Below are 23,921 nucleotides of genomic sequence, written 5' to 3' on the forward strand. Positions count from 1 at the left end.
ACTACCACAACCACCACAACTACCACAACCTGTTCCACCCCACCGACTTCCAGGTGACAACAACTAACACAACCACCACAACTATAACCACAACTACAACAACCACCACAACTACCACAACTACAACAACCACCACAACTATAACCACAACTACCACAACCACCACAACTACCACAACTACCACCACAACTATAACCACAACTACCACAACCACCACAACTACCACAACAACTACCACCACAACTACCACAACCACCACCACAACTACCACCACCTGTTCCACCCCACCGACTTCCAGGTGACAACAACCACCACAACTACCACCACAACCACCACAACTACTACTACTACCATTACCACTACTACCACCACCACAACCACCACAACCACCACAACTACTACTACCACCACTACTACCACTACTACTACCACTACTACCACAACTACAACCACAACCACCACAACCACCACAACCACCACAACTACTACTACCACTACTACTACTACCACCACCACAACTACCACCACCTGTTCCACCCCACCGACTTCCAGGTGACAACAACCACCACAACTACCACCACAACCACCACAACTACTACTACTACCATTACCACTACTACCACCACCACAACCACCACAACCACCACAACTACTACTACCACCACTACTACCACTACTACTACCACTACTACCACAACTACAACCACAACCACCACAACCACCACAACTACCACAACTACTACCACTACCACTACCACAACTACCACCACCACTACTACCACAACTACAACCCCAACTACCACTACCACAACAACTACCACAACTACTACAACTACCACAACCACCACTACAACTACCACAACTACCACAACTACTACCACAACTACCACAACTACTACCACAACTACCGCAACGACCACAACCACCACAACCACCACTACCACAACTTCTACCACAACTACCCGCCATGATGTTGTGGTTACCTGCGTGGTGGTTGACTGCGTGGTGGTGGTGGTGGTGGTTGTGGTGGTGATGGTGGTGGTGGTTGACTGGGTGGTGGTGGTGGTTGTGGTGGTGGTGGTGGTGGTGGTGGTTGACTGGGTGGTGGTGATGGTGGTGGTGGTGGTTGTGGTGGTGGTGGTTGTGGTGGTGGTGATGGCGGTTGACGTGGTGATGGTGGTTGACTGGGTGGTGGTGATGGTGGTGGTGGTGGTGGTTGTGGTGGTGGTGGTTGTGGTGGTGGTGGTGGTTGTGGTGGTGGTGGTGGTTGTGGTGGTGATGGTGGTGGTGGTTGACTGGGTGGTGGTGGTGGTTGTGGTGGTGGTGGTGGTGGTGGTTGACTGGGTGGTGGTGATGGTGGTGGTGGTGGTTGTGGTGGTGGTGGTTGTGGTGGTGGTGGTGGTGATGGCGGTTGACGTGGTGATGGTGGTTGACTGGGTGGTGGTGATGGTGGTGGTGGTGGTGGTGGTGGTTGTGGTGGTGGTGGTTGTGGTGGTGGTGGTGGTGGTTGTGGTGGTGGTGGTGGTGGTTGTGGTTGTGGTGGTTGTGGTGGTGGTGGTGGTTGTGGTGGTGGTGGTGGTGGTTGTGGTGGTGGTGATGGTGGTGGTGATGGTGGTTGACTGGGTGGTGGTGGTGGTGGTTGTGGTTGTGGTGGTGGTGATGGTGGTGGTGATGGTGGTTGACTGGGTGGTGGTGGTGGTGGTGGTTGTGGTGGTGGTGGTGATGGTGGTTGTGGTTGTGGTGGTGGTGTCGCAGGATGATCCACTGGTGCTGAACGAGATCTCTCAGGACCTGCGCTCCGAAGCGGAGAAGTTTGGCTGTGTCAAGAAAGTCATCCTGTTCGATGTGAGGCTCACCCACTCGCTCACCCACTCACCCGCTCGCTCACCCACTCACTCACTCACTCACCCACTCGCTCACCCGCTCGCTCACCCACTCGCTCACTCGCTCCCTCACCCACTCACTCGCTCACTCGCACACTCACTCACTCACTCACCCACTCACTCACCCGCTCACCCGCTCGCTCACCCACTCGCTCACTCGCTCCCTCACCCACTCACTCGCTCACCCGCTCACCCGCTCGCTCACCCACTCGCACACTCACTCACTCGCACACTCACTCACTCACCCACTCGCTCACCCGCTCGCTCACCCACTCGCTCACTCGCTCCCTCACCCACTCACTCACTCACTCGCACACTCACTCACCCGCTCACCCCGCTCGCTCACCCACTCGCTCACTCGCTCCCTCACCCACTCACTCACTCACTCGCACACTCACTCACCCACTCACTCACCCGCTCACCCGCTCGCTCACCCACTCGCTCACTCGCTCCCTCACCCACTCACTCACTCGCACACTCACTCACCCGCTCACCCGCTCGCTCACCCACTCGCTCACTCGCTCCCTCACCCACTCACTCACTCACTCGCACACTCACTCACTCACCCGCTCACCCGCTCGCTCACCCACTCGCTCACTCGCTCCCTCACCCACTCACTCACTCACTCGCACACTCACTCACTCACCCACTCACTCACCCGCTCACCCGCTCGCTCACCCACTCGCTCACTCGCTCACTCGCACACTCACTCACTCACTCACTCACCCGCTCACACACTCACTCGCTCACCCCGCTCACTCACCCACATACTCACTCACCCACTAACTCACTCACTCACTCACTCACCCGCTCACACTCACTCGCTCACCCGCTCACTCACCCACTCGCTCACTCGCTCCCTCACCCACTCACTCGCTCACTCGCACTCACTCACTCACTCACTCACCCGCTCACACTCACTCGCTCACCCCGCTCACTCACCCACATACTCACTCACCCACTAACTCACTCACTCACTCACCCACTCACTCGCTCACCCGCTCACTCACTCACCCACTCACTCACCCGCTCACTCACTCGCTCACTCACTCACCCACTCACTCGCCCGCTCACTCACTCACCCGCTCACTCACTCACTTACTCACTCACTCACTCGTCCTCTCACTCACCCACTCACTCACAAACCCTGTGTCTCTCCGTGTCTCTCCGTGTCTCTCTCTGTCCGCGTCTCTCTCTGTCCGTGTCTCTCTGCGTCTGTCTCCTCGCGTCTCTCCGTGTCTCTCTCCCCGTGTCTCCCCGCGTCTCCCCGTGTCTCTCTCTCCCCGCGTCTCTCTCCATGTCTCTCTCTCCGTGTCTCTCTCCCCGTGTCTCTCCGTGTCTCTCTCCCCGTGTCTCTCTCCCCGTCTCTCTCTCCCCGCGTCTCCCCGTGTCTCACTCCCCGTGTCTCTCTCCCCGTGTCTCTCTCCCCGTGTCTCTCTCCCCGTGTCTCTCCGTGTCTCTCTCCCCGTGTCTCCCCGTGTCTCCCCCTGTCTTCCCGTGTCTCTCCGTGTCTCTCTCCCCGTGTCTCTCTCCCCGTCTCTCTCTCCCCGTGTCTCTCCGTGTCTCCCCGTGTCTCTCCATGTCTCTCTCCCCGTGTCTCTCTCCCCGTGTCTCTCTCCCCGTGTCTCTCTCCCCGTGTCTCTCTCCCCGTGTCTCTCTCCCCGTATCTCTCTCTCCCCGTGTCTCCCCGTGTCTCTCTCCCCGTCTCTCTCTCCCCGTGTCTCTCCGTGTCTCTCTCCCCGTGTCTCTCTCCCCGTGTCTCTCTCCCCGTCTCTCTCTCCCCGCGTCTCCCCGTGTCTCACTCCCCGTGTCTCTCTCCCCGTGTCTCTCTCCCCGTGTCTCTCTCCCCGTGTCTCTCCGTGTCTCTCTCCCCGTGTCTCCCCGTGTCTCCCCGTGTCTCTCCGTGTCTCTCTCCCCGTGTCTCTCTCCCCGTCTCTCTCTCCCCGTGTCTCTCCGTGTCTCTCTTCCCGTGTCTCTCTCCCCGTCTCTCTCTCCCCGTGTCTCTCCATGTCTCTCTCCCCGTGTCTCTCTCCCCGTGTCTCTCTCCCCGTGTCTCTCTCCCCGTGTCTCTCTCCCCGTGTCTCTCTCCCCGTGTCTCCCCGTGTCTCTCTCCCCGTCTCTCTCTCCCCGTGTCTCTCTCCCTGTGTCTCTCTCCCCGTGTCTCTCTCCCCGTGTCTCTCCGTGTCTCTCTCCCCGTGTCTCTCTCCCCGTGTCTCTCTCCCCGTGTCTCTCTCCCCGTGTCTCTCTCCCCGTGTCTCTCTCCCCGTGTCTCCCCGTGTCTCTCTCCCCGTCTCTCTCTCCCCGTGTCTCTCCGTGTCTCTCTCCCCGTGTCTCTCTCCCCGTGTCTCTCTCCCCGTGTCTCTCTCCCCGTGTCTCTCTCCCCGTCTCTCTCTCCCCGTGTCTCTCCATGTCTCTCTCCCCGTGTCTCTCTCCCCGTGTCTCTCTCCCCGTGTCTCTCTCCCCGTCTCTCTCTCCCTGCGTCTCCCCGTGTCTCACTCCCCGTGTCTCTCTCCCCGTGTCTCTCTCCCCGTCTCTCTCTCCCCGCGTCTCCCCGTGTCTCACTCCCCGTGTCTCTCCGTGTCTCTCCGTGTCTCACTCCCCGTGTCTCTCCGTGTCTCACTCCCCGTGTCTCACTCCCCGTGTCTCCCCGTGTCTCACTCCCCGTGTCTCTCCGTGTCTCCCCGTGTCTCTCCGTGTCTCACTCCCCGTGTCTCTCCGTGTCTCCGTGTCTCACCGTGTCTCACTCCCCGTGTCTCTCCGTGTCTCACTCCCCGTGTCTCACTCCCCGTGTCTCACCGTGTCTCACTCCCCGTGTCTCACTCCCCATGTCTCTCCGTGTCTCCCCGTGTCTCTCCGTGTCTCACTCCCCGTGTCTCTCCGTGTCTCCGTGTCTCACCGTGTCTCACTCCCCGTGTCTCTCCGTGTCTCACTCCCCGTGTCTCACTCCCCGTGTCTCTCCGTGTCTCACCGTGTCTCACTCCCCGTGTCTCACTCCCCATGTCTCTCCGTGTCTCACCGTGTCTCTCCGTGTATCACTCCCCGTGTCTCCCCGTGTCTCACTCCCCGTGTCTCACCGTGTCTCTCCGTGTCTCACCGTGTATCACTCCCCGTGTCTCACCGTGTCTCACTCCCCGTGTCTCTCCGTGTCTCACCGTGTCTCCCCGTGTCTCACTCCCCGTGTCTCACCGTGTCTCTCCGTGTCTCCCCGTGTCTCACTCTCCGTGTCTCACTCCCCGTGTCTCCCCGTGTCTCACTCTCCGTGTCTCCCCGTGTCTCCCCGTGTCTCTCCGTGTCTCACCGTGTCTCACTCCCTGTGTCTCACTCTCCGTGTCTCTCCGTGTCTCACCGTGTCTCACTCTCCGTGTCTCACTCCCCGTGTCTCCCCGTGTCTCACTCTCCGTGTCTCACCGTGTCTCCCCGTGTCTCTCCGTGTCTCACCGTGTCTCTCCGTGTCTCACTCCCCGTGTCTCACTCCCCGTGTCTCCCCGTGTCTCACTCTCCGTGTCTCACCGTGTCTCCCCGTGTCTCACTCCCCGTGTCTCACTCTCCGTGTCTCACCGTGTCTCTCCGTGTCTCACTCCCCGTGTCTCACTCCCCGTGTCTCACTCCCCGTGTCTCCCCGTGTCTCTCCGTGTCTCCCCGTGTCTCACTCCCCGTGTCTCACTCCCCGTGTCTCACTCCCCGTGTCTCACTCCCCGTGTCTCTCCGTGTCTCTCCGTGTCTCCCCGTGTCTCTCCGTGTCTCCCCGTGTCTCACTCCCCGTGTCTCACTCCCCGTGTCTCACTCCCCGTGTCTCACTCCCCGTGTCTCTCCGTGTCTCCCCGTGTCTCACTCCCCGTGTCTCACTCCCCGTGTCTCACTCCCCGTGTCTCTCCGTGTCTCCCCGTGTCTCACTCCCCGTGTCTCACTCCCCGTGTCTCACTCTCCGTGTCTCTCCGTGTCTCACTCCCCGTGTCTCACTCCCCGTGTCTCACTCCCCGTGTCTCACCGTGTCTCTCCGTGTCTCACTCCCCGTGTCTCACTCCCCGTGTCTCACTCTCCGTGTCTCACTCTCCGTGTCTCACCGTGTCTCTCCGTGTCTCACTCCCCGTGTCTCACTCCCCGTGTCTCACTCCCCGTGTCTCACTCCCCGTGTCTCCCCGTGTCTCTCCGTGTCTCCCCGTGTCTCACTCCCCGTGTCTCACTCCCCGTGTCTCACTCCCCGTGTCTCACTCCCCGTGTCTCTCCGTGTCTCTCCGTGTCTCCCCGTGTCTCTCCGTGTCTCCCCGTGTCTCACTCCCCGTGTCTCACTCCCCGTGTCTCACTCCCCGTGTCTCACTCCCCGTGTCTCTCCGTGTCTCCCCGTGTCTCACTCCCCGTGTCTCACTCCCCGTGTCTCACTCCCCGTGTCTCTCCGTGTCTCCCCGTGTCTCACTCCCCGTGTCTCACTCCCCGTGTCTCACTCTCCGTGTCTCTCCGTGTCTCACTCCCCGTGTCTCACTCCCCGTGTCTCACTCCCCGTGTCTCACCGTGTCTCTCCGTGTCTCACTCCCCGTGTCTCACTCCCCGTGTCTCCCCGTGTCTCACTCTCCGTGTCTCACCGTGTCTCCCCGTGTCTCACTCCCCGTGTCTCACTCCCCGTGTCTCACTCCCCGTGTCTCACTCTCCGTGTCTCTCCGTGTCTCACCGTGTCTCTCCGTGTCTCACTCCCCGTGTCTCACTCCCCGTGTCTTCCCGTGTCTCACTCTCCGTGTCTCACCGTGTCTCCCCGTGTCTCACTCTCCGTGTCTCACTCCCCGTGTCTCACTCCCCGTGTCTCCCCGTGTCTCACTCTCCGTGTCTCACCGTGTCTCCCCGTGTCTCACTCCCCGTGTCTCACTCCCCGTGTCTCCCCGTGTCTCACTCTCCGTGTCTCCCCGTGTCTCACTCTCCGTGTCTCACTCCCCGTGTCTCACCGTGTCTCTCCGTGTCTCACCGTGTCTCACTCCCCGTGTCTCCCCGTGTCTCACTCTCCGTGTCTCACCGTGTCTCCCCGTGTCTCACTCCCCGTGTCTCACTCCCCGTGTCTCCCCGTGTCTCACTCTCCGTGTCTCACTCCCCGTGTCTCACTCTCCGTGTCTCACCGTGTCTCCCCGTGTCTCACTCCCCGTGTCTCCCCGTGTCTCACTCCCCGTGTCTCACTCCCCGTGTCTCACCGTGTCTCCCCGTGTCTCACTCTCCGTGTCTCACTCTCCGTGTCTCACTCCCCGTGTCTCACCGTGTCTCTCCGTGTCTCACCGTGTATCACTCCCCGTGTCTCACCGTGTCTCACTCCCCGTGTCTCTCCGTGTCTCACCGTGTCTCTCCGTGTCTCTCCGTGTCTCACCGTGTCTCACTCCCCGTGTCTCTCCGTGTCTCTCCGTGTCTCTCCGTGTCTCACCGTGTCTCTCCGTGTCTCACTCCCCGTGTCTCACTCTCCGTGTCTCACCGTGTCTCCCCGTGTCTCACTCCCCGTGTCTCTCTCTCCGTGTCTCACTCTCCGTGTCTCACCGTGTCTCTCCGTGTCTCACTCCCCGTGTCTCACTCCCCGTGTCTCTCTCTCCGTGTCTCTCCGTGTCTCACTCCCCGTGTCTCACTCCCCGTGTCTCTCTCTCCGTGTCTCATTCCCCGTGTCTCTCTCTCCGTGTCTCACTCTCCGTGTCTCTCCGTGTCTCACTCCCCGTGTCTCACTCTCCGTGTCTCACCGTGTCTCCCCGTGTCTCACTCTCCGTGTCTCTCCGTGTCTCACCGTGTCTCTCCGTGTCTCACTCCCCGTGTCTCACCGTGTCTCTCCGTGTCTCACTCCCCGTGTCTCTCCGTGTCTCTCCGTGTCTCACTCCCCGTGTCTCTCCGTGTCTCTCCGTGTCTCACCGTGTCTCTCCGTGTCTCACTCCCCGTGTCTCACCGTGTCTCTCCGTGTCTCACTCCCCGTGTCTCACCGTGTCTCTCCGTGTCTCACTCCCCGTGTCTCACCGTGTCTCTCCGTGTCTCACTCCCCGTGTCTCTCCGTGTCTCACCGTGTCTCTCCGTGTCTCACTCCCCGTGTCTCACCGTGTCTCTCCGTGTCTCACTCCCCGTGTCTCACTCTCCGTGTCTCACCGTGTCTCCCCGTGTCTCACTCTCCGTGTCTCACTCCCCGTGTCTCTCAGTGTCTCACCGTGTCTCACTCCCCGTGTCTCACTCCCCATGTCTCTCCGTGTCTCCCCGTGTCTCTCCGTGTCTCACTCCCCGTGTCTCTCCGTGTCTCCGTGTCTCACCGTGTCTCACTCCCCGTGTCTCTCCGTGTCTCACTCCCCGTGTCTCACTCCCCGTGTCTCTCCGTGTCTCACCGTGTCTCACTCCCCGTGTCTCACTCCCCATGTCTCTCCGTGTCTCACCGTGTCTCTCCGTGTATCACTCCCCGTGTCTCCCCGTGTCTCACTCCCCGTGTCTCACCGTGTCTCTCCGTGTCTCACCGTGTATCACTCCCCGTGTCTCACCGTGTCTCACTCCCCGTGTCTCTCCGTGTCTCACCGTGTCTCTCCGTGTCTCACTCCCCGTGTCTCTCCGTGTCTCACTCCCCGTGTCTCACCGTGTCTCTCCGTGTCTCACTCCCCGTGTCTCTCCGTGTCTCTCCGTGTCTCCCCGTGTCTCACTCCCCGTGTCTCACCGTGTCTCTCCGTGTCTCCCCGTGTCTCACTCTCCGTGTCTCACTCCCCGTGTCTCCCCGTGTCTCACTCTCCGTGTCTCACCGTGTCTCCCCGTGTCTCTCCGTGTCTCACCGTGTCTCACTCCCCGTGTCTCACTCTCCGTGTCTCACCGTGTCTCCCCGTGTCTCACCGTGTCTCTCCGTGTCTCACTCCCCGTGTCTCACTCTCCGTGTCTCACCGTGTCTCCCCGTGTCTCACTCTCCGTGTCTCACTCTCCGTGTCTCACCGTGTCTCTCCGTGTCTCACTCCCCGTGTCTCACCGTGTCTCTCCGTGTCTCACCGTGTATCACTCCCCGTGTCTCACCGTGTCTCACTCCCCGTGTCTCTCCGTGTCTCACCGTGTCTCTCCGTGTCTCACTCCCCGTGTCTCACTCTCCGTGTCTCACCGTGTCTCTCCGTGTCTCACTCCCCGTGTCTCACTCCCCGTGTCTCTCCGTGTCTCACTCCCCGTGTCTCACTCCCCGTGTCTCACTCCCCGTGTCTCACTCTCCGTGTCTCACTCTCCGTGTCTCACCGTGTCTCTCCGTGTCTCTCCGTGTCTCACTCCCCGTGTCTCACTCCCCGTGTCTCACTCCCCGTGTCTCACTCCCCGTGTCTCTCCGTGTCTCACTCCCCGTGTCTCACTCCCCGTGTCTCTCCGTGTCTCCGTGTCTCACCGTGTCTCACTCCCCGTGTCTCTCCGTGTCTCACTCCCCGTGTCTCACTCCCCGTGTCTCTCCGTGTCTCACCGTGTCTCACTCCCCGTGTCTCTCCGTGTCTCACCGTGTCTCCCCGTGTCTCACTCTCCGTGTCTCCCCGTGTCTCACTCTCCGTGTCTCACCGTGTCTCTCCGTGTCTCCCCGTGTCTCACTCCCCGTGTCTCACTCCCCGTGTCTCCCCGTGTCTCACTCTCCGTGTCTCACTCCCCGTGTCTCCCCGTGTCTCACTCCCCGTGTCTCACTCCCCGTGTCTCCCCATGTCTCACTCCCCGTGTCTCACTCTCCGTGTCTCCCCGTGTCTCTCCGTGTCTCACTCCCCGTGTCTCACTCCCCGTGTCTCCCCGTGTCTCTCCGTGTCTCCCCGTGTCTCACTCCCCGTGTCTCACTCCCCGTGTCTCACTCCCCGTGTCTCACTCTCCGTGTCTCACTCTCCGTGTCTCACCGTGTCTCTCCGTGTCTCTCCGTGTCTCACTCCCCGTGTCTCACTCCCCGTGTCTCACTCTCCGTGTCTCCCCGTGTCTCACTCCCCGTGTCTCACTCCCCGTGTCTCACTCCCCGTGTCTCACTCCCCGTGTCTCACTCCCCGTGTCTCACTCCCCGTGTCTCTCCGTGTCTCCCCGTGTCTCTCCGTGTCTCCCCGTGTCTCACTCCCCGTGTCTCACTCCCCGTGTCTCACTCCCCGTGTCTCTCCGTGTCTCTCCGCGTCTCCCCGTGTCTCACTCCCCGTGTCTCACTCCCCGTGTCTCTCCGTGTCTCTCCGTGTCTCACTCCCCGTGTCTCACTCCCCGTGTCTCTCCGTGTCTCACTCCCCGTGTCTCTCCGTGTCTCTCCGCGTCTCCCCGTGTCTCACTCCCCGTGTCTCACTCCCCGTGTCTCTCCGTGTCTCTCCGTGTCTCACTCCCCGTGTCTCACTCCCCGTGTCTCTCCGTGTCTCACTCCCCGTGTCTCACTCCCCGTGTCTCTCCGTGTCTCACTCCCCGTGTCTCTCCGTGTCTCCGTGTCTCACTCCCCGTGTCTCTCCGTGTCTCCGTGTCTCACCGTGTCTCACTCCCCGTGTCTCTCCGTGTCTCACTCCCCGTGTCTCACTCCCCGTGTCTCTCCGTGTCTCACCGTGTCTCACTCCCCGTGTCTCTCCGTGTCTCACTCCCCGTGTCTCACTCCCCGTGTCTCTCCGTGTCTCACTCCCCGTGTCTCACTCCCCGTGTCTCACTCCCCGTGTCTCACTCCCCGTGTCTCACTCCCCGTGTCTCTCCGTGTCTCACTCCCCGTGTCTCTCCGTGTCTCCGTGTCTCACCGTGTCTCACTCCCCGTGTCTCTCCGTGTCTCACTCCCCGTGTCTCACTCCCCGTGTCTCTCCGTGTCTCACCGTGTCTCCCCGTGTCTCACTCTCCGTGTCTCCCCGTGTCTCACTCTCCGTGTCTCACCGTGTCTCTCCGTGTCTCCCCGTGTCTCACTCCCCGTGTCTCACTCCCCGTGTCTCTCCGTGTCTCACTCTCCGTGTCTCACTCTCCGTGTCTCACCGTGTCTCCCCGTGTCTCACCGTGTCTCTCCGTGTCTCCCCGTGTCTCACTCCCCGTGTCTCACTCCCCGTGTCTCCCCGTGTCTCACTCCCCGTGTCTCACTCTCCGTGTCTCACCGTGTCTCACCGTGTCTCACCGTGTCTCACTCCCCGTGTCTCACTCCCCATGTCTCTCCGTGTCTCACCGTGTCTCTCCGTGTATCACTCCCCGTGTCTCCCCGTGTCTCACTCCCCGTGTCTCACCGTGTCTCTCCGTGTCTCACCGTGTATCACTCCCCGTGTCTCACCGTGTCTCACTCCCCGTGTCTCTCCGTGTCTCACCGTGTCTCTCCGTGTCTCACTCCCCGTGTCTCTCCGTGTCTCTCCGTGTCTCCCCGTGTCTCACTCCCCGTGTCTCACCGTGTCTCTCCGTGTCTCCCCGTGTCTCACTCTCCGTGTCTCACTCCCCGTGTCTCCCCGTGTCTCACTCTCCGTGTCTCACCGTGTCTCCCCGTGTCTCTCCGTGTCTCACCGTGTCTCTCCGTGTCTCACTCCCCGTGTCTCACTCCCCGTGTCTCCCCGTGTCTCACTCTCCGTGTCTCACCGTGTCTCCCCGTGTCTCACTCCCCGTGTCTCACTCTCCGTGTCTCACTCTCCGTGTCTCACCGTGTCTCTCCGTGTCTCTCCGTGTCTCACTCCCCGTGTCTCACTCCCCGTGTCTCACTCCCCGTGTCTCCCCGTGTCTCTCCGTGTCTCCCCGTGTCTCACTCCCCGTGTCTCACTCCCCGTGTCTCACTCCCCGTGTCTCACTCCCCGTGTCTCACTCCCCGTGTCTCTCCGTGTCTCCGTGTCTCACCGTGTCTCACTCCCCGTGTCTCTCCGTGTCTCACTCCCCGTGTCTCACTCCCCGTGTCTCTCCGTGTCTCACCGTGTCTCACTCCCCGTGTCTCACTCCCCATGTCTCTCCGTGTCTCACCGTGTCTCTCCGTGTATCACTCCCCGTGTCTCCCCGTGTCTCACTCCCCGTGTCTCACCGTGTCTCTCCGTGTCTCACCGTGTATCACTCCCCGTGTCTCACCGTGTCTCACTCCCCGTGTCTCTCCGTGTCTCACCGTGTCTCTCCGTGTCTCACTCCCCGTGTCTCTCCGTGTCTCTCCGTGTCTCCCCGTGTCTCACTCCCCGTGTCTCACCGTGTCTCTCCGTGTCTCCCCGTGTCTCACTCTCCGTGTCTCACTCCCCGTGTCTCCCCGTGTCTCACTCTCCGTGTCTCACCGTGTCTCCCCGTGTCTCTCCGTGTCTCACCGTGTCTCTCCGTGTCTCACTCCCCGTGTCTCACTCCCCGTGTCTCCCCGTGTCTCACTCTCCGTGTCTCACCGTGTCTCCCCGTGTCTCACTCCCCGTGTCTCACTCTCCGTGTCTCACTCTCCGTGTCTCACCGTGTCTCTCCGTGTCTCTCCGTGTCTCACTCCCCGTGTCTCACTCCCCGTGTCTCACTCCCCGTGTCTCCCCGTGTCTCTCCGTGTCTCCCCGTGTCTCACTCCCCGTGTCTCACTCCCCGTGTCTCACTCCCCGTGTCTCACTCCCCGTGTCTCACTCCCCGTGTCTCTCCGTGTCTCTCCGTGTCTCCCCGTGTCTCTCCGTGTCTCCCCGTGTCTCACTCCCCGTGTCTCACTCCCCGTGTCTCACTCCCCGTGTCTCACTCCCCGTGTCTCACTCCCCGTGTCTCACTCCCCGTGTCTCTCCGTGTCTCCCCGTGTCTCACTCCCCGTGTCTCACTCCCCGTGTCTCACTCCCCGTGTCTCTCCGTGTCTCCCCGTGTCTCACTCCCCGTGTCTCACTCCCCGTGTCTCACTCCCCGTGTCTCTCCGTGTCTCCCCGTGTCTCACTCCCCGTGTCTCACTCCCCGTGTCTCTCTGTGTCTCCCCGTGTCTCTCCGTGTCTCCCCGTGTCTCACTCCCCGTGTCTCACTCCCCGTGTCTCTCCGTGTCTCTCCGTGTCTCTCCGTGTCTCTCCGTGTCTCACTCCCCGTGTCTCACTCCCCGTGTCTCACTCCCCGTGTCTCTCCGTGTCTCCCTGTGTCTCCCCGTGTCTCACTCCCCGTGTCTCACTCCCCGTGTCTCACTCCCCGTGTCTCTCCGTGTCTCCCTGTGTCTCTCCGTGTCTCACTCCCCGTGTCTCACTCCCCGTGTCTCACTCCCCGTGTCTCCCCGTGTCTCCCCGTGTCTCCCCGTGTCTCTCCGTGTCTCTCTCTCCGTGTCTCCCCGTGTCTCCCCGTGTCTCCCCGTGTCTCCCCGTGTCTCCCCGTGTCTCCCCGTGTCTCCCCGTGTCTCCCCGTGTCTCCCCGTGTCTCTCCGTGTCTCCCCGTGTCTCTCCGTGTCTCCCCGTGTCTCCCCGTGTCTCTCCGCGTCTCTCCGTGTCTCCCCGTGTCTCCCCGTGTCTCTCCGTGTCTCCCCGTGTCTCCCCGTGTCTCCCCGTGTCTCCCCGTGTCTCTCCGTGTCTCTCCGTGTCTCCCCGTGTCTCCCCGTGTCTCCCCGTGTCTCTCCGCGTCTCTCCGTGTCTCTCCGTGTCTCCCCGTGTCTCTCCGTGTCTCTCCGTGTCTCCCCGTGTCTCCCCGTGTCTCTCCGTGTCTCTCCGTGTCTCCCCGTGTCTCCCCGTGTCTCCCCGTGTCTCTCCGCGTCTCTCCGTGTCTCTCCGTGTCTCCCCGTGTCTCTCCGTGTCTCTCCGTGTCTCTCCGCGTCTCTCCGTGTCTCTCCGTGTCTCTCCGTGTCTCTCCGCGTCTCTCCGCGTCTCTCCGTGTCTCTCCGTGTCTCTCCGTGTCTCCCCGTGTCTCTCCGCGTCTCTCCGTGTCTCTCCGCGTCTCTCCGTGTCTCTCCGTGTCTCTCCGTGTCTCTCCGTGTCTCTCCGTGTCTCCCCGTGTCTCCCCGTGTCTCCCCGTGTCTCCCCGTGTCTCTCTGTGTCTCTCTCCCCGTGTCTCCCCGTGTCTCTCCGTGTCTCCCCGTGTCTCCCCGTGCCTCCCCGTGTCTCCCCGTGTCTCCCCGTGTCTCTCCGTGTCTCCCCGTGTCTCCCCGTGTCTCCCCGTGTCTCTCCGTGTCTCCCCGTGTCTCCCCGTGTCTCCCCGTGTCTCCCCGTGTCTCTCTGTGTCTCTCTCCCCGTGTCTCTCCGTGTCTCCCCGTGTCTCCCCGTGTCTCCCCGTGTCTCCCCGTGTCTCCCCGTGTCTCTCCGTGTCTCCCCGTGTCTCCCCGTGTCTCTCCGTGTCTCCCCGTGTCTCTCCGTGTCTCCCCGTGTCTCTCCGTGTCTCCCCGTGTCTCCCCGTGTCTCCCCGTGTCTCTCCGTGTCTCCCCGTGTCTCCCCGTGTCTCCCCGTGTCTCCCCGTGTCTCTCTGTGTCTCTCTCCCCGTGTCTCCCCGTGTCTCCCCGTGTCTCTCCGTGTCTCCCCGTGTCTCCCCGTGTCTCCCCGTGTCTCTCTGTGTCTCTCTCCCCGTGTCTCCCCGTGTTTCTCCGTGTCTCCCCGTGTCTCCCCGTGTCTCCCCGTGTCTCTCCGTGTCTCCCCGTGTCTCTCCGTGTCTCCCCGTGTCTCCCCGTGTCTCTCCGTGTCTCCCCGTGTCTCTCCGTGTCTCCCCGTGTCTCCCCGTCTCTCCCCGTGTCCCTCCGTGTCTCCCCGTGTCTCCCCGTGTCTCCCCGTGTCTCCCCGTGTCTCCCCGTGTCTCCCCGTGTCTCCCCGTGTCTCCCCGTGTCTCTCCGTGTCTCCCCGTGTCTCCCCGTCTCTCCCCGTGTCTCCCCGTGTCTCCCCGTCTCTCCCCGTGTCCCTCCGTGTCTCCCCGTGTCTCCCCGTGTCTCCCCGTGTCTCCCCGTGTCTCCCCGTGTCTCCCCGTGTCTCCCCGTCTCTCCCCGTGTCTCCCCGTGTCTCCCCGTGTCTCCCCGTGTCTCCCCGTGTCTCTCCGTGTCTCACCCCGTGTCTCACCCCGTGTCTCACCCCGTGTCTCACCCTGTGTCTCCCCGTGTCCCTCCGTGTCTCCCCGTGTCTCCCGTGTCTCCCGTGTCTCCCCGTGTCTCCCCGTGTCTCTCCGTGTCTCTCCGTGTCTCTCCGTGTCTCTCCGTGTCTTTCCGTGTCTCCCCGTGTCTCTCCGTGTCTCCCCGTGTCTCCCCGTGTCTCCCCGTGTCTCCCCGTGTCTCCCCGTGTCTCTCCGTGTCTCTCCGTGTCTCCCCGTGTCTCCCCGTGTCTCCCCGTGTCTCCCCGTGTCTCCCCGTGTCTCTCCGTGTCTCCCCGTGTCTCTCCGTGTCTCCCCGTGTCTCCCCGTGTCTCCCCGTGTCTCCCCGTGTCTCCCCGTGTCTCCCCGTGTCTCCCCGTGTCTCCCCGTGTCTCTCCGTGTCTCCCCGTGTCTCTCTGTGTCTCCCCGTGTCTCTCCGTGTCTCCCCGTGTCTCTCCGTGTCTCTCCGTGTCTCCCCGTGTCTCTCTCCCCGTGTCTCCCCGTGTCTCTCTCCCCGTGTCTCCCCGTGTCTCTCCGTGTCTCCCCGTGTCTCTCCGTGTCTCCCCGTGTCTCTCTCCCCGTGTCTCCCCGTGTCTCTCCGTGTCTCCCCGTGTCTCCCCGTGTCTCTCCGTGTCTCTCCGTGTCTCCCCGTGTCTCCCCGTGTCTCTCCGTGTCTCCCCGTGTCTCCCCGTGTCTCCCCGTGTCTCCCCGTGTCTCCCCGTGTCTCCCCGTGTCTCCCCGTGTCTCCCCGTGTCTCTCCGTGTCTCTCCGTGTCTCCCCGTGTCTCCCCGTGTCTCCCCGTGTCTCTCCGTGTCTCTCCGTGTCTCCCGTGTCTCCCGTGTCTCTCTGTGTCTCCCCGTGTCTCCCCGTGTCTCTCCGTGTCTCTCTGTGTCTCCCCGTGTCTCTCTGTGTCTCCCCGTGTCTCCCCGTGTCTCCCCGTGTCTCACTCTCCGTGTCTCCCCGTGTCTCTCCGTGTCTCCCCGTGTCTCACTCCCCGTGTCTCACTCCCCGTGTCTCACTCCCCGTGTCTCACTCCCCGTGTCTCACTCCCCGTGTCTCTCCGTGTCTCTCCGTGTCTCTCCGTGTCTCCCCGTGTCTCACTCCCCGTGTCTCCCCGTGTCTCACTCCCCGTGTCTCACTCCCCGTGTCTCACTCCCCGTGTCTCACTCCCCGTGTCTCACTCCCCGTGTCTCACTCCCCGTGTCTCACTCCCCGTGTCTCACTCCCCGTGTCTCTCCGTGTCTCTCCGTGTCTCTCCGTGTCTCCCCGTGTCTCCCCGTGTCTCCCCGTGTCTCCCCGTGTCTCTCTGTGTCTCTCCGTGTCTCTCCGTGTCTCCCCGTGTCTCTCCGTGTCTCCCCGTGTCTCTCCGTGTCTCTCCGTGTCTCTCTGTGTCTCCCCGTGTCTCTCCGTGTTTCTCCGTGTCTCTCCGTGTCTCTCTGTGTCTCTCCGTGTCTCACTCTGTGTCTCTCCGTGTCTCTCCGTGTCTCCCCGTGTCTCACTCCCCGTGTCTCTCCGTGTCTCACTCTCCGTGTCTCTCCGTGTCTCCCCGTGTCTCTCCGCGTCTCTCAGAGACACCCAGACGGAGTTGCGTCCGTCTCGTTCCGCGAGGCTGAGGAGGCAGACGGCTGCGTGTCTCCCCGTGTCTCTCTGTGTCTCCCCGTGTCTCTCCGTGTTTCTCCGTGTCTCACTCTGTGTCTCTCCGTGTCTCTCTGTGTCTCTCCGTGTCTCTCCGTGTCTCTCAGAGACACCCAGACGGAGTTGCGTCCGTCTCGTTCCGCGAGGCTGAGGAGGCAGACGGCTGTGTGGCCGCACTGCACGGACGCTGGTTCGGCGGGAGGCAGCTCCAGGCGGAGACCTGGGATGGAGTTACAGATTACCAGGTGGGTGGGTGGGTGGGTGAGTGGGTGGGTGGGTGAGTGGGTGGGTGAGTGGGTGGGTGGGTGGGTGAGCGGGTGGGTGGGTGAGCGGGTGGGTGGGTGAGCGGGTGAGTGGGTGAGCGGGTGGGTGTGTGTGGGTGGGTGTGGGTGAGTGGGTGGGTGGGTGAGTGGGTGGGTGGGTGAGTGGGTGAGTGGGTGGGTGGGTGGGTGTGTGTGGGTGGGTGTGGGTGAGTGGGTGGGTGGGTGGGTGGGTGGGTGGGTGGGTGAGTGGGTGGGTGGGTGAGTGGGTGGGTGGGTGAGTGGGTGGGTGGGTGAGTGGGTGGGTGGGTGAGTGGGTGAGTGAGTGAATCGGTGGGTGAGTGAGTGAATCGGTGGGTGAGTGGGTGGGTGGGTGAGTGGGTGAGTGGGTGAGTGGGTGAGTGAGTGGGTGAGTGAGTGAGTGGGTGGGTGGGTGGGTGAGCGGGTGGGTGGGTGAGTGGGTGGGTGGGTGAGTGGGTGGGTGAGTGAGTGGGTGAGTGAGTGAGTGGGTGGGTGAGTGGGTGGGTGGGTGGGTGAGCGGGTGGGTGGGTGAGCGGGTGGGTGGGTGAGCGGGTGAGTGGGGTGAGCGGGTGGGTGTGTGTGGGTGGGTGTGGGTGAGTGGGTGGGTGGGTGAGTGGGTGGGTGGGTGAGTGGGTGAGTGGGTGGGTGGGTGGGTGTGTGTGGGTGGGTGTGGGTGAGTGGGTGGGTGGGTGGGGTGGGTGGGTGGGTGAGTGGGTGGGTGGGTGAGTGGGTGGGTGGGTGAGTGGGTGGGTGGGTGAGTGGGTGGGTGGGTGAGTGGGTGAGTGAGTGAATCGGTGGGTGAGTGAGTGAATCGGTGGGTGAGTGGTGGGTGGGGTGAGTGGGTGAGTGGGTGAGTGGGTGAGTGGGTGAGTGGGTGAGTGGGTGGGTGGGTGAGTGGGTGGGTGGGTGAGTAGGTGAGTGGGTGGGTGGGTGAGTGGGTGGGTGGGTGAGTGAGTGAATCGGTGGGTGAGTGGGTGGGTGGGTGAGTAGGTGAGTGGGTGAGTGGGTGAGTGGGTGGGTGGGTGGGTGAGTAGGTGAGTGGGTGGGTGGGTGGGTGGGTGGGTGAATCGGTGGGTGAGTGGGTGGGTGGGTGAGTAGGTGAGTGAGTGGGTGGGTGGGTGGGTGAGTAGGTGAGTGAGTGGGTGGGTGGGTGAGTGAGTGGGTGAGTAGGTGAGTGAGTGGGTGAGTGAATCGGTGGGTGAGTGGGTGGGTGGGTGAGTAGGTGAGTGGGTGGGTGGGTGGGTGAGTGAGTGGGTGGGTGGGTGAGTGAGTGGGTGGGTGGGTGAGTGAGTGGGTGGGTGGGTGGGTGAGTGAGTGGGTGGGTGGGTGAGTGGGTGGGTGAGTAGGTGAGTGGGTGGGTGGGTGGGTGGGTGGGTGAGTGAATCGGTGGGTGAGTGGGTGAGTAGGTGAGTGAGTGGGTGAGTGGGTGGGTGGGTGAGTGAGTGAGTGGGTGAGTGAGTGAGTGGGTGAGTGAATCGGTGGGTCGGTGAGTGGGTGGGTGGGTGAGTGAGTGAATCGGTGGGTGAGTGGGTGGGTGGGTGAGTAGGTGAGTGAGTGAGTGGGTGGGTGGGTGAGTGGGTGGGTGAGTAGGTGAGTGTGTGGGTGGGTGGGTGGGTGAGTGAGTGAGTGAGTGGGTGGGTGAGTGGGTGGGTGAGTGGGTGGGTGAGTGGGTGAGTGAGTGGGTGGGTGGGTGAGTGAGTGAGTGGGTGGGTGGGTGGGTGGGTGAGTAGGTGAGTGAGTGGATGGGTGAGTGGGTGGGTGGGTGAGTGAGTGAGTGGGTGAGTGAGTGAGTGGGTGGGTGGGTGGGTGAGTGGGTGGGTGAGTAGGTGAGTGAGTGGGTGGGTGGGTGAGTGAGTGAGTGGGTGGGTGGGTGAGTGGGTGGGTGAGTAGGTGAGTGAGTGGGTGGGTGGGTGGGTGAGTGAGTGAGTGAGTGGGTGGGTGGGTGGGTGAGTAGGTGAGTGAGTGGGTGGGTGGGTGAGTGGGTGGGTGGGTGAGTGAGTGAATCGGTGGGTGAGTGGGTGGGTGGGTGAGTGGGTGGGTGGGTGAGTAGGTGAGTGAGTGGGTGGGTGAGTGGGTGGGTGGGTGAGTAGGTGAGTGGGTGGGTGGGTGAGTAGGTGAGTGAGTGGGTGAGTGGGTGGGTGGGTGAGTAGGTGAGTGGGTGGGTGGGTGAGTAGGTGAGTGAGTGGGTGAGTAGGTGAGTGAGTGGGTGAGTGGGTGGGTGGGTGAGTGAGTGAGTGGGTGAGTGAGTGGGTGAGTGAATCGGTGGGTCGGTGAGTGGGTGGGTGGGTGAGTGAGTGAATCGGTGGGTGAGTGGGTGGGTGGGTGAGTAGGTGAGTGAGTGAGTGAGTGGGTGGGTGGGTGAGTGGGTGGGTGAGTAGGTGAGTGGGTGGGTGGGTGGGTGGGTGGGTGAGTGAGTGAGTGAGTGAGTGGGTGGGTGAGTGGGTGGGTGAGTGGGTGGGTGAGTGGGTGAGTGAGTGGGTGGGTGGGTGAGTGAGTGAGTGGGTGGGTGGGTGGGTGGGTGAGTAGGTGAGTGAGTGGATGGGTGAGTGGGTGGGTGGGTGAGTGAGTGGGTGAGTGAGTGAGTGGGTGGGTGGGTGGGTGAGTGGGTGGGTGAGTAGGTGAGTGAGTGGGTGGGTGGGTGGGTGAGTGAGTGAGTGGGTGGGTGGGTGAGTGGGTGGGTGAGTAGGTGAGTGAGTGGGTGGGTGGGTGGGTGAGTGAGTGAGTGAGTGGGTGGGTGGGTGGGTGGGTGAGTAGGTGAGTGAGTGGGTGGGTGGGTGAGTGGGTGGGTGGGTGAGTGAGTGAATCGGTGGGTGAGTGGGTGGGTGGGTGAGTGGGTGGGTGGGTGAGTAGGTGAGTGAGTGGGTGGGTGAGTGGGTGGGTGGGTGAGTAGGTGAGTGGGTGGGTGGGTGAGTAGGTGAGTGAGTGGGTGAGTGGGTGGGTGGGTGAGTAGGTGAGTGGGTGAGTGGGTGAGTGGGTGAGTGGGTGGGTGGGTGAGTGGGTGGGTGGGTGAGTAGGTGAGTGGGTGGGTGGGTGAGTGGGTGGGTGGGTGAGTGAGTGAATCGGTGGGTGAGTGGGTGGGTGGGTGAGTAGGTGAGTGGGTGAGTGGGTGAGTGGGTGGGTGGGTGGGTGAGTAGGTGAGTGGGTGGGTGGGTGGGTGGGTGGGTGAATCGGTGGGTGAGTGGGTGGGTGGGTGAGTAGGTGAGTGAGTGGGTGGGTGGGTGGGTGAGTAGGTGAGTGAGTGGGTGGGTGGGTGAGTGAGTGGGTGAGTAGGTGAGTGAGTGGGTGAGTGAATCGGTGGGTGAGTGGGTGGGTGGGTGAGTAGGTGAGTGGGTGGGTGGGTGGGTGGGTGAGTGAGTGGGTGGGTGGGTGAGTGAGTGGGTGGGTGGGTGAGTGGGTGGGTGGGTGGGTGAGTGAGTGGGTGGGTGGGTGAGTGGGTGGGTGAGTAGGTGAGTGGGTGGGTGGGTGGGTGGGTGGGTGGGTGAGTGAATCGGTGGGTGAGTGGGTGAGTAGGTGAGTGAGTGGGTGAGTGGGTGGGTGGGTGAGTGAGTGAGTGGGTGAGTGAGTGAGTGGGTGAGTGAATCGGTGGGTCGGTGAGTGGGTGGGTGGGTGAGTGAGTGAATCGGTGGGTGAGTGGGTGGGTGGGTGAGTAGGTGAGTGAGTGAGTGGGTGGGTGGGTGAGTGGGTGGGTGAGTAGGTGAGTGTGTGGGTGGGTGGGTGGGTGAGTGAGTGAGTGAGTGGGTGGGTGAGTGGGTGGGTGAGTGGGTGGGTGAGTGGGTGAGTGAGTGGGTGGGTGGGTGAGTGAGTGAGTGAGTGGGTGGGTGGGTGGGTGGGTGAGTAGGTGAGTGAGTGGATGGGTGAGTGGGTGGGTGGGTGAGTGAGTGGGTGAGTGAGTGAGTGGGTGGGTGGGGTGGGTGAGTGGGTGGGTGAGTAGGTGAGTGAGTGGGTGGGTGGGTGAGTGAGTGAGTGGGTGGGTGGGTGAGTGGGTGGGTGAGTAGGTGAGTGAGTGGGTGGGTGGGTGGGTGAGTGAGTGAGTGAGTGGGTGGGTGGGTGGGTGAGTAGGTGAGTGAGTGGGTGGGTGGGTGAGTGGGTGGGTGGGTGAGTGAGTGAATCGGTGGGTGAGTGGGTGGGTGGGTGAGTGGGTGGGTGGGTGAGTAGGTGAGTGAGTGGGTGGGTGAGTGGGTGGGTGGGTGAGTAGGTGAGTGGGTGGGTGGGTGAGTAGGTGAGTGAGTGGGTGAGTGGGTGGGGTGGGTGAGTAGGTGAGTGGGTGGGTGGGTGAGTAGGTGAGTGAGTGGGTGAGTAGGTGAGTGAGTGGGTGAGTGGGTGGGTGGGTGAGTGAGTGAGTGGGTGAGTGAGTGGGTGAGTGAATCGGTGGGTCGGTGAGTGGGTGGGTGGGTGAGTGAGTGAATCGGTGGGTGAGTGGGTGGGTGGGTGAGTAGGTGAGTGAGTGAGTGAGTGGGTGGGTGGGTGAGTGGGTGGGTGAGTAGGTGAGTGGGTGGGTGGGTGGGTGGGTGGGTGAGTGAGTGAGTGAGTGAGTGAGTGGGTGGGTGAGTGGGTGGGTGAGTGGGTGGGTGAGTGGGTGAGTGAGTGGGTGGGTGGGTGAGTGAGTGAGTGAGTGGGTGGGTGGGTGGGTGAGTAGGTGAGTGAGTGGATGGGTGAGTGGGTGGGTGGGTGAGTGAGTGGGTGAGTGAGTGAGTGGGTGGGTGGGTGGGTGAGTGGGTGGGTGAGTAGGTGAGTGAGTGGGTGGGTGGGTGGGTGAGTGAGTGAGTGGGTGGGTGGGTGAGTGGGTGGGTGAGTAGGTGAGTGAGTGGGTGGGTGGGTGGGTGAGTGAGTGAGTGAGTGGGTGGGTGGGTGGGTGGGTGAGTAGGTGAGTGAGTGGGTGGGTGGGTGAGTGGGTGGGTGGGTGAGTGAGTGAATCGGTGGGTGAGTGGGTGGGTGGGTGAGTGGGTGGGTGGGTGAGTAGGTGAGTGAGTGGGTGGGTGAGTGGGTGGGTGGGTGAGTAGGTGAGTGGGTGGGTGGGTGAGTAGGTGAGTGAGTGGGTGAGTGGGTGGGTGGGTGAGTAGGTGAGTGGGTGGGTGGGTGAGTAGGTGAGTGAGTGGGTGAGTAGGTGAGTGAGTGGGTGAGTGGGTGGGTGGATGGGTCGGTGGTGTTGATGTTGATGATGTTGTTGACGTTGCTGACGTTGTTGTTGATGTTGTCGATGTTGGTGATATTGTTGTTGCTGTTGTTGCTGTTGTTGACGTTGTTGTTGTTGTCGTCGTTGTTGACGTTGTTGACGTTGTCGTTGTTGACGTTGTTGTTGATGTTGTTGACGTTGTTGTTGATGTTGTTGACGTTGTTGACGTCGTTGTTGTTGATGTTGTCGATGTTGGTGATATTGTTGTTGATGTTGTTGACGTTGTTGACGTTGTTGTTGACGTTGTTGACGTCGTTGTTGATGACGTTGTTGTCGATGTTGTTGTCGATGTTGCTGTTGTTGTTGTTGATGTTGTTGACGTTGTTGACGTCGTTGACGTTGTTGACGTTGTTGACGTTGCAGGTGGAGGAGACAAGCCGAGAGCGTGACGAGCGAATCAAGGGCTGGGAGGGCTTCCTCGGCGCCGACGGATCGACCAATCAGAGCCGGCCTCCCGAGGCGCCCGCCACCTCCTCGGCCAATCGGAGCGAAGGATCCCTGGCCCCGCCCATCGTCCCCGCAGCCAATCGGAGCGAAGGATCCCTGGCCCCGCCCATCGTCCCCGCAGCCAATCGGAGCGAAGGATCCCTGGCCCCGCCCATCGTCCCCCGCAGCCAATCGGAGCGAAGGATCCCTGGCCCCGCCCATCGTCCCCGCAGCCAATCGGAGCGAAGGATCCCTGGCCCCGCCCATCGTCCCCGCAGCCAATCGGAGCGAAGGATCCCTGGCCCCCGCCCATCGTCCCCGCGGCCAATCAGAGCGAAGGATTCCCCGCGGAGGCAGTTGGCCCGCCGGCCAATCGGAAGGCGGATTTTTAAAATAAATAAATAAGTGCGTCATCGGCCAATGGGTAATCTACAACAAGCAAACAACAAAAAACGACAACTATTTTGACTTAAAGCTTTCGTGATTGCAGGAATTCATGTTTTTTTTTAATCTTTCGGTAAAGTCACGTGGATAGAAAATAGAAATAAAGTTAAAATAAAAGTTACATTAAAAATAAAATTATAAACGTAATTATGAATAAAATTTAAAATAAACATTTTATTACAACAAGAAATATCAAATTTTTTTTTTAAATAAACATCAAATACAATGAAAAATACTATTCAAATACTATTTATAATTAAATTAAAAGTAAAATAAAATTATAACATAAAATAAAAAATACAATTATAATTAAAATCTAATTATAACTAAAAATTCAAAAATACAATTAAAAGTTAAATAAAATTACAACAAAAATACCATAAAAAATCTAATTATAAATAAAAATATAAATAAACATACAATTTCAAATAAAACCAAAAAACCCACGACGTTTCGATCGCAGGCGGAAGAGAAAAAAATAAATATATTTTATTTAATTAAATGTTTATTTTCTCTCTTTCGATGTAAAGCTTCTTGCGTGACTGCAGCAGCAGGGATTCATCTTCTTGGTTCTTTCGGTAAAGTCGTCACGTAGAAGGGAAGTAATAAAATAATAAAATAAAACATTATAAAATAAATTAAAACATAATAAAATAATAAAAATAAAACATAATAAAATAAAACATAAAATAATAAATTAAAACATAATAAAATAATAAAAATAAAACATAATAAAAATAATACATAATAAAATAAAACATAAAATAATAAAATAAAACATAATAAAATAATAAAAATAATACAAAATAAATTCATCTTCTTGGTTATTTCGGTAAAGTCACGTAGAAGGGAAATAATAAAATAAATAACCTGTTTCTTCACCTGAAGACGATGATGTTGTAGATGATAACATCATCATCAACATCATCATCAACATCATCAACATCATCATCAACATCATCAACATCGTCAACATCAACATCATCAACATCATCAACATCATCATCAACAACATCATCATCAACATCGTCAACATCGTCATCATCATCAACATCATCATCAACATCAACATCATCATCAACATCATCATCAACATCATCAACATCATCATCAACATCATCATCAACATCATCAACATCATCAACATCATCATCAACATCATCAACATCATCATCAACATCATCAACATCATCATCAACAACATCATCATCAACATCGTCAACATCGTCA

General features: G+C 60.2%; 1 protein-coding gene across 1 annotated transcript in view; it reads left to right on the plus strand.

Annotated features, from left to right (window-relative positions):
* LOC144741564 (17S U2 SnRNP complex component HTATSF1-like) overlaps positions 1-23,302 on the plus strand; it is a gene marked incomplete at its 5' end in the record, with an annotated part of 40,020 nt that extends 16,718 nt beyond the window's left edge. The window contains 3 exons of the mRNA XM_078624069.1: positions 1,756-1,845; positions 16,475-16,612; positions 22,185-23,302. Coding sequence (XP_078480195.1) covers positions 1,756-1,845; positions 16,475-16,612; positions 22,185-22,652 — 696 coding nt within the window. The remainder of the gene's footprint in view (positions 1-1,755; positions 1,846-16,474; positions 16,613-22,184) is intronic.
* Between the last annotated feature and the right edge of the window lie 619 nt (positions 23,303-23,921).

This window comes from Lampetra planeri, unplaced genomic scaffold (assembly GCF_965212315.1).
Source record: "Lampetra planeri unplaced genomic scaffold, kcLamPlan1.2.h2 scaffold_599, whole genome shotgun sequence".
Lineage (NCBI taxonomy): Eukaryota > Metazoa > Chordata > Hyperoartia > Petromyzontiformes > Petromyzontidae > Lampetra > Lampetra planeri.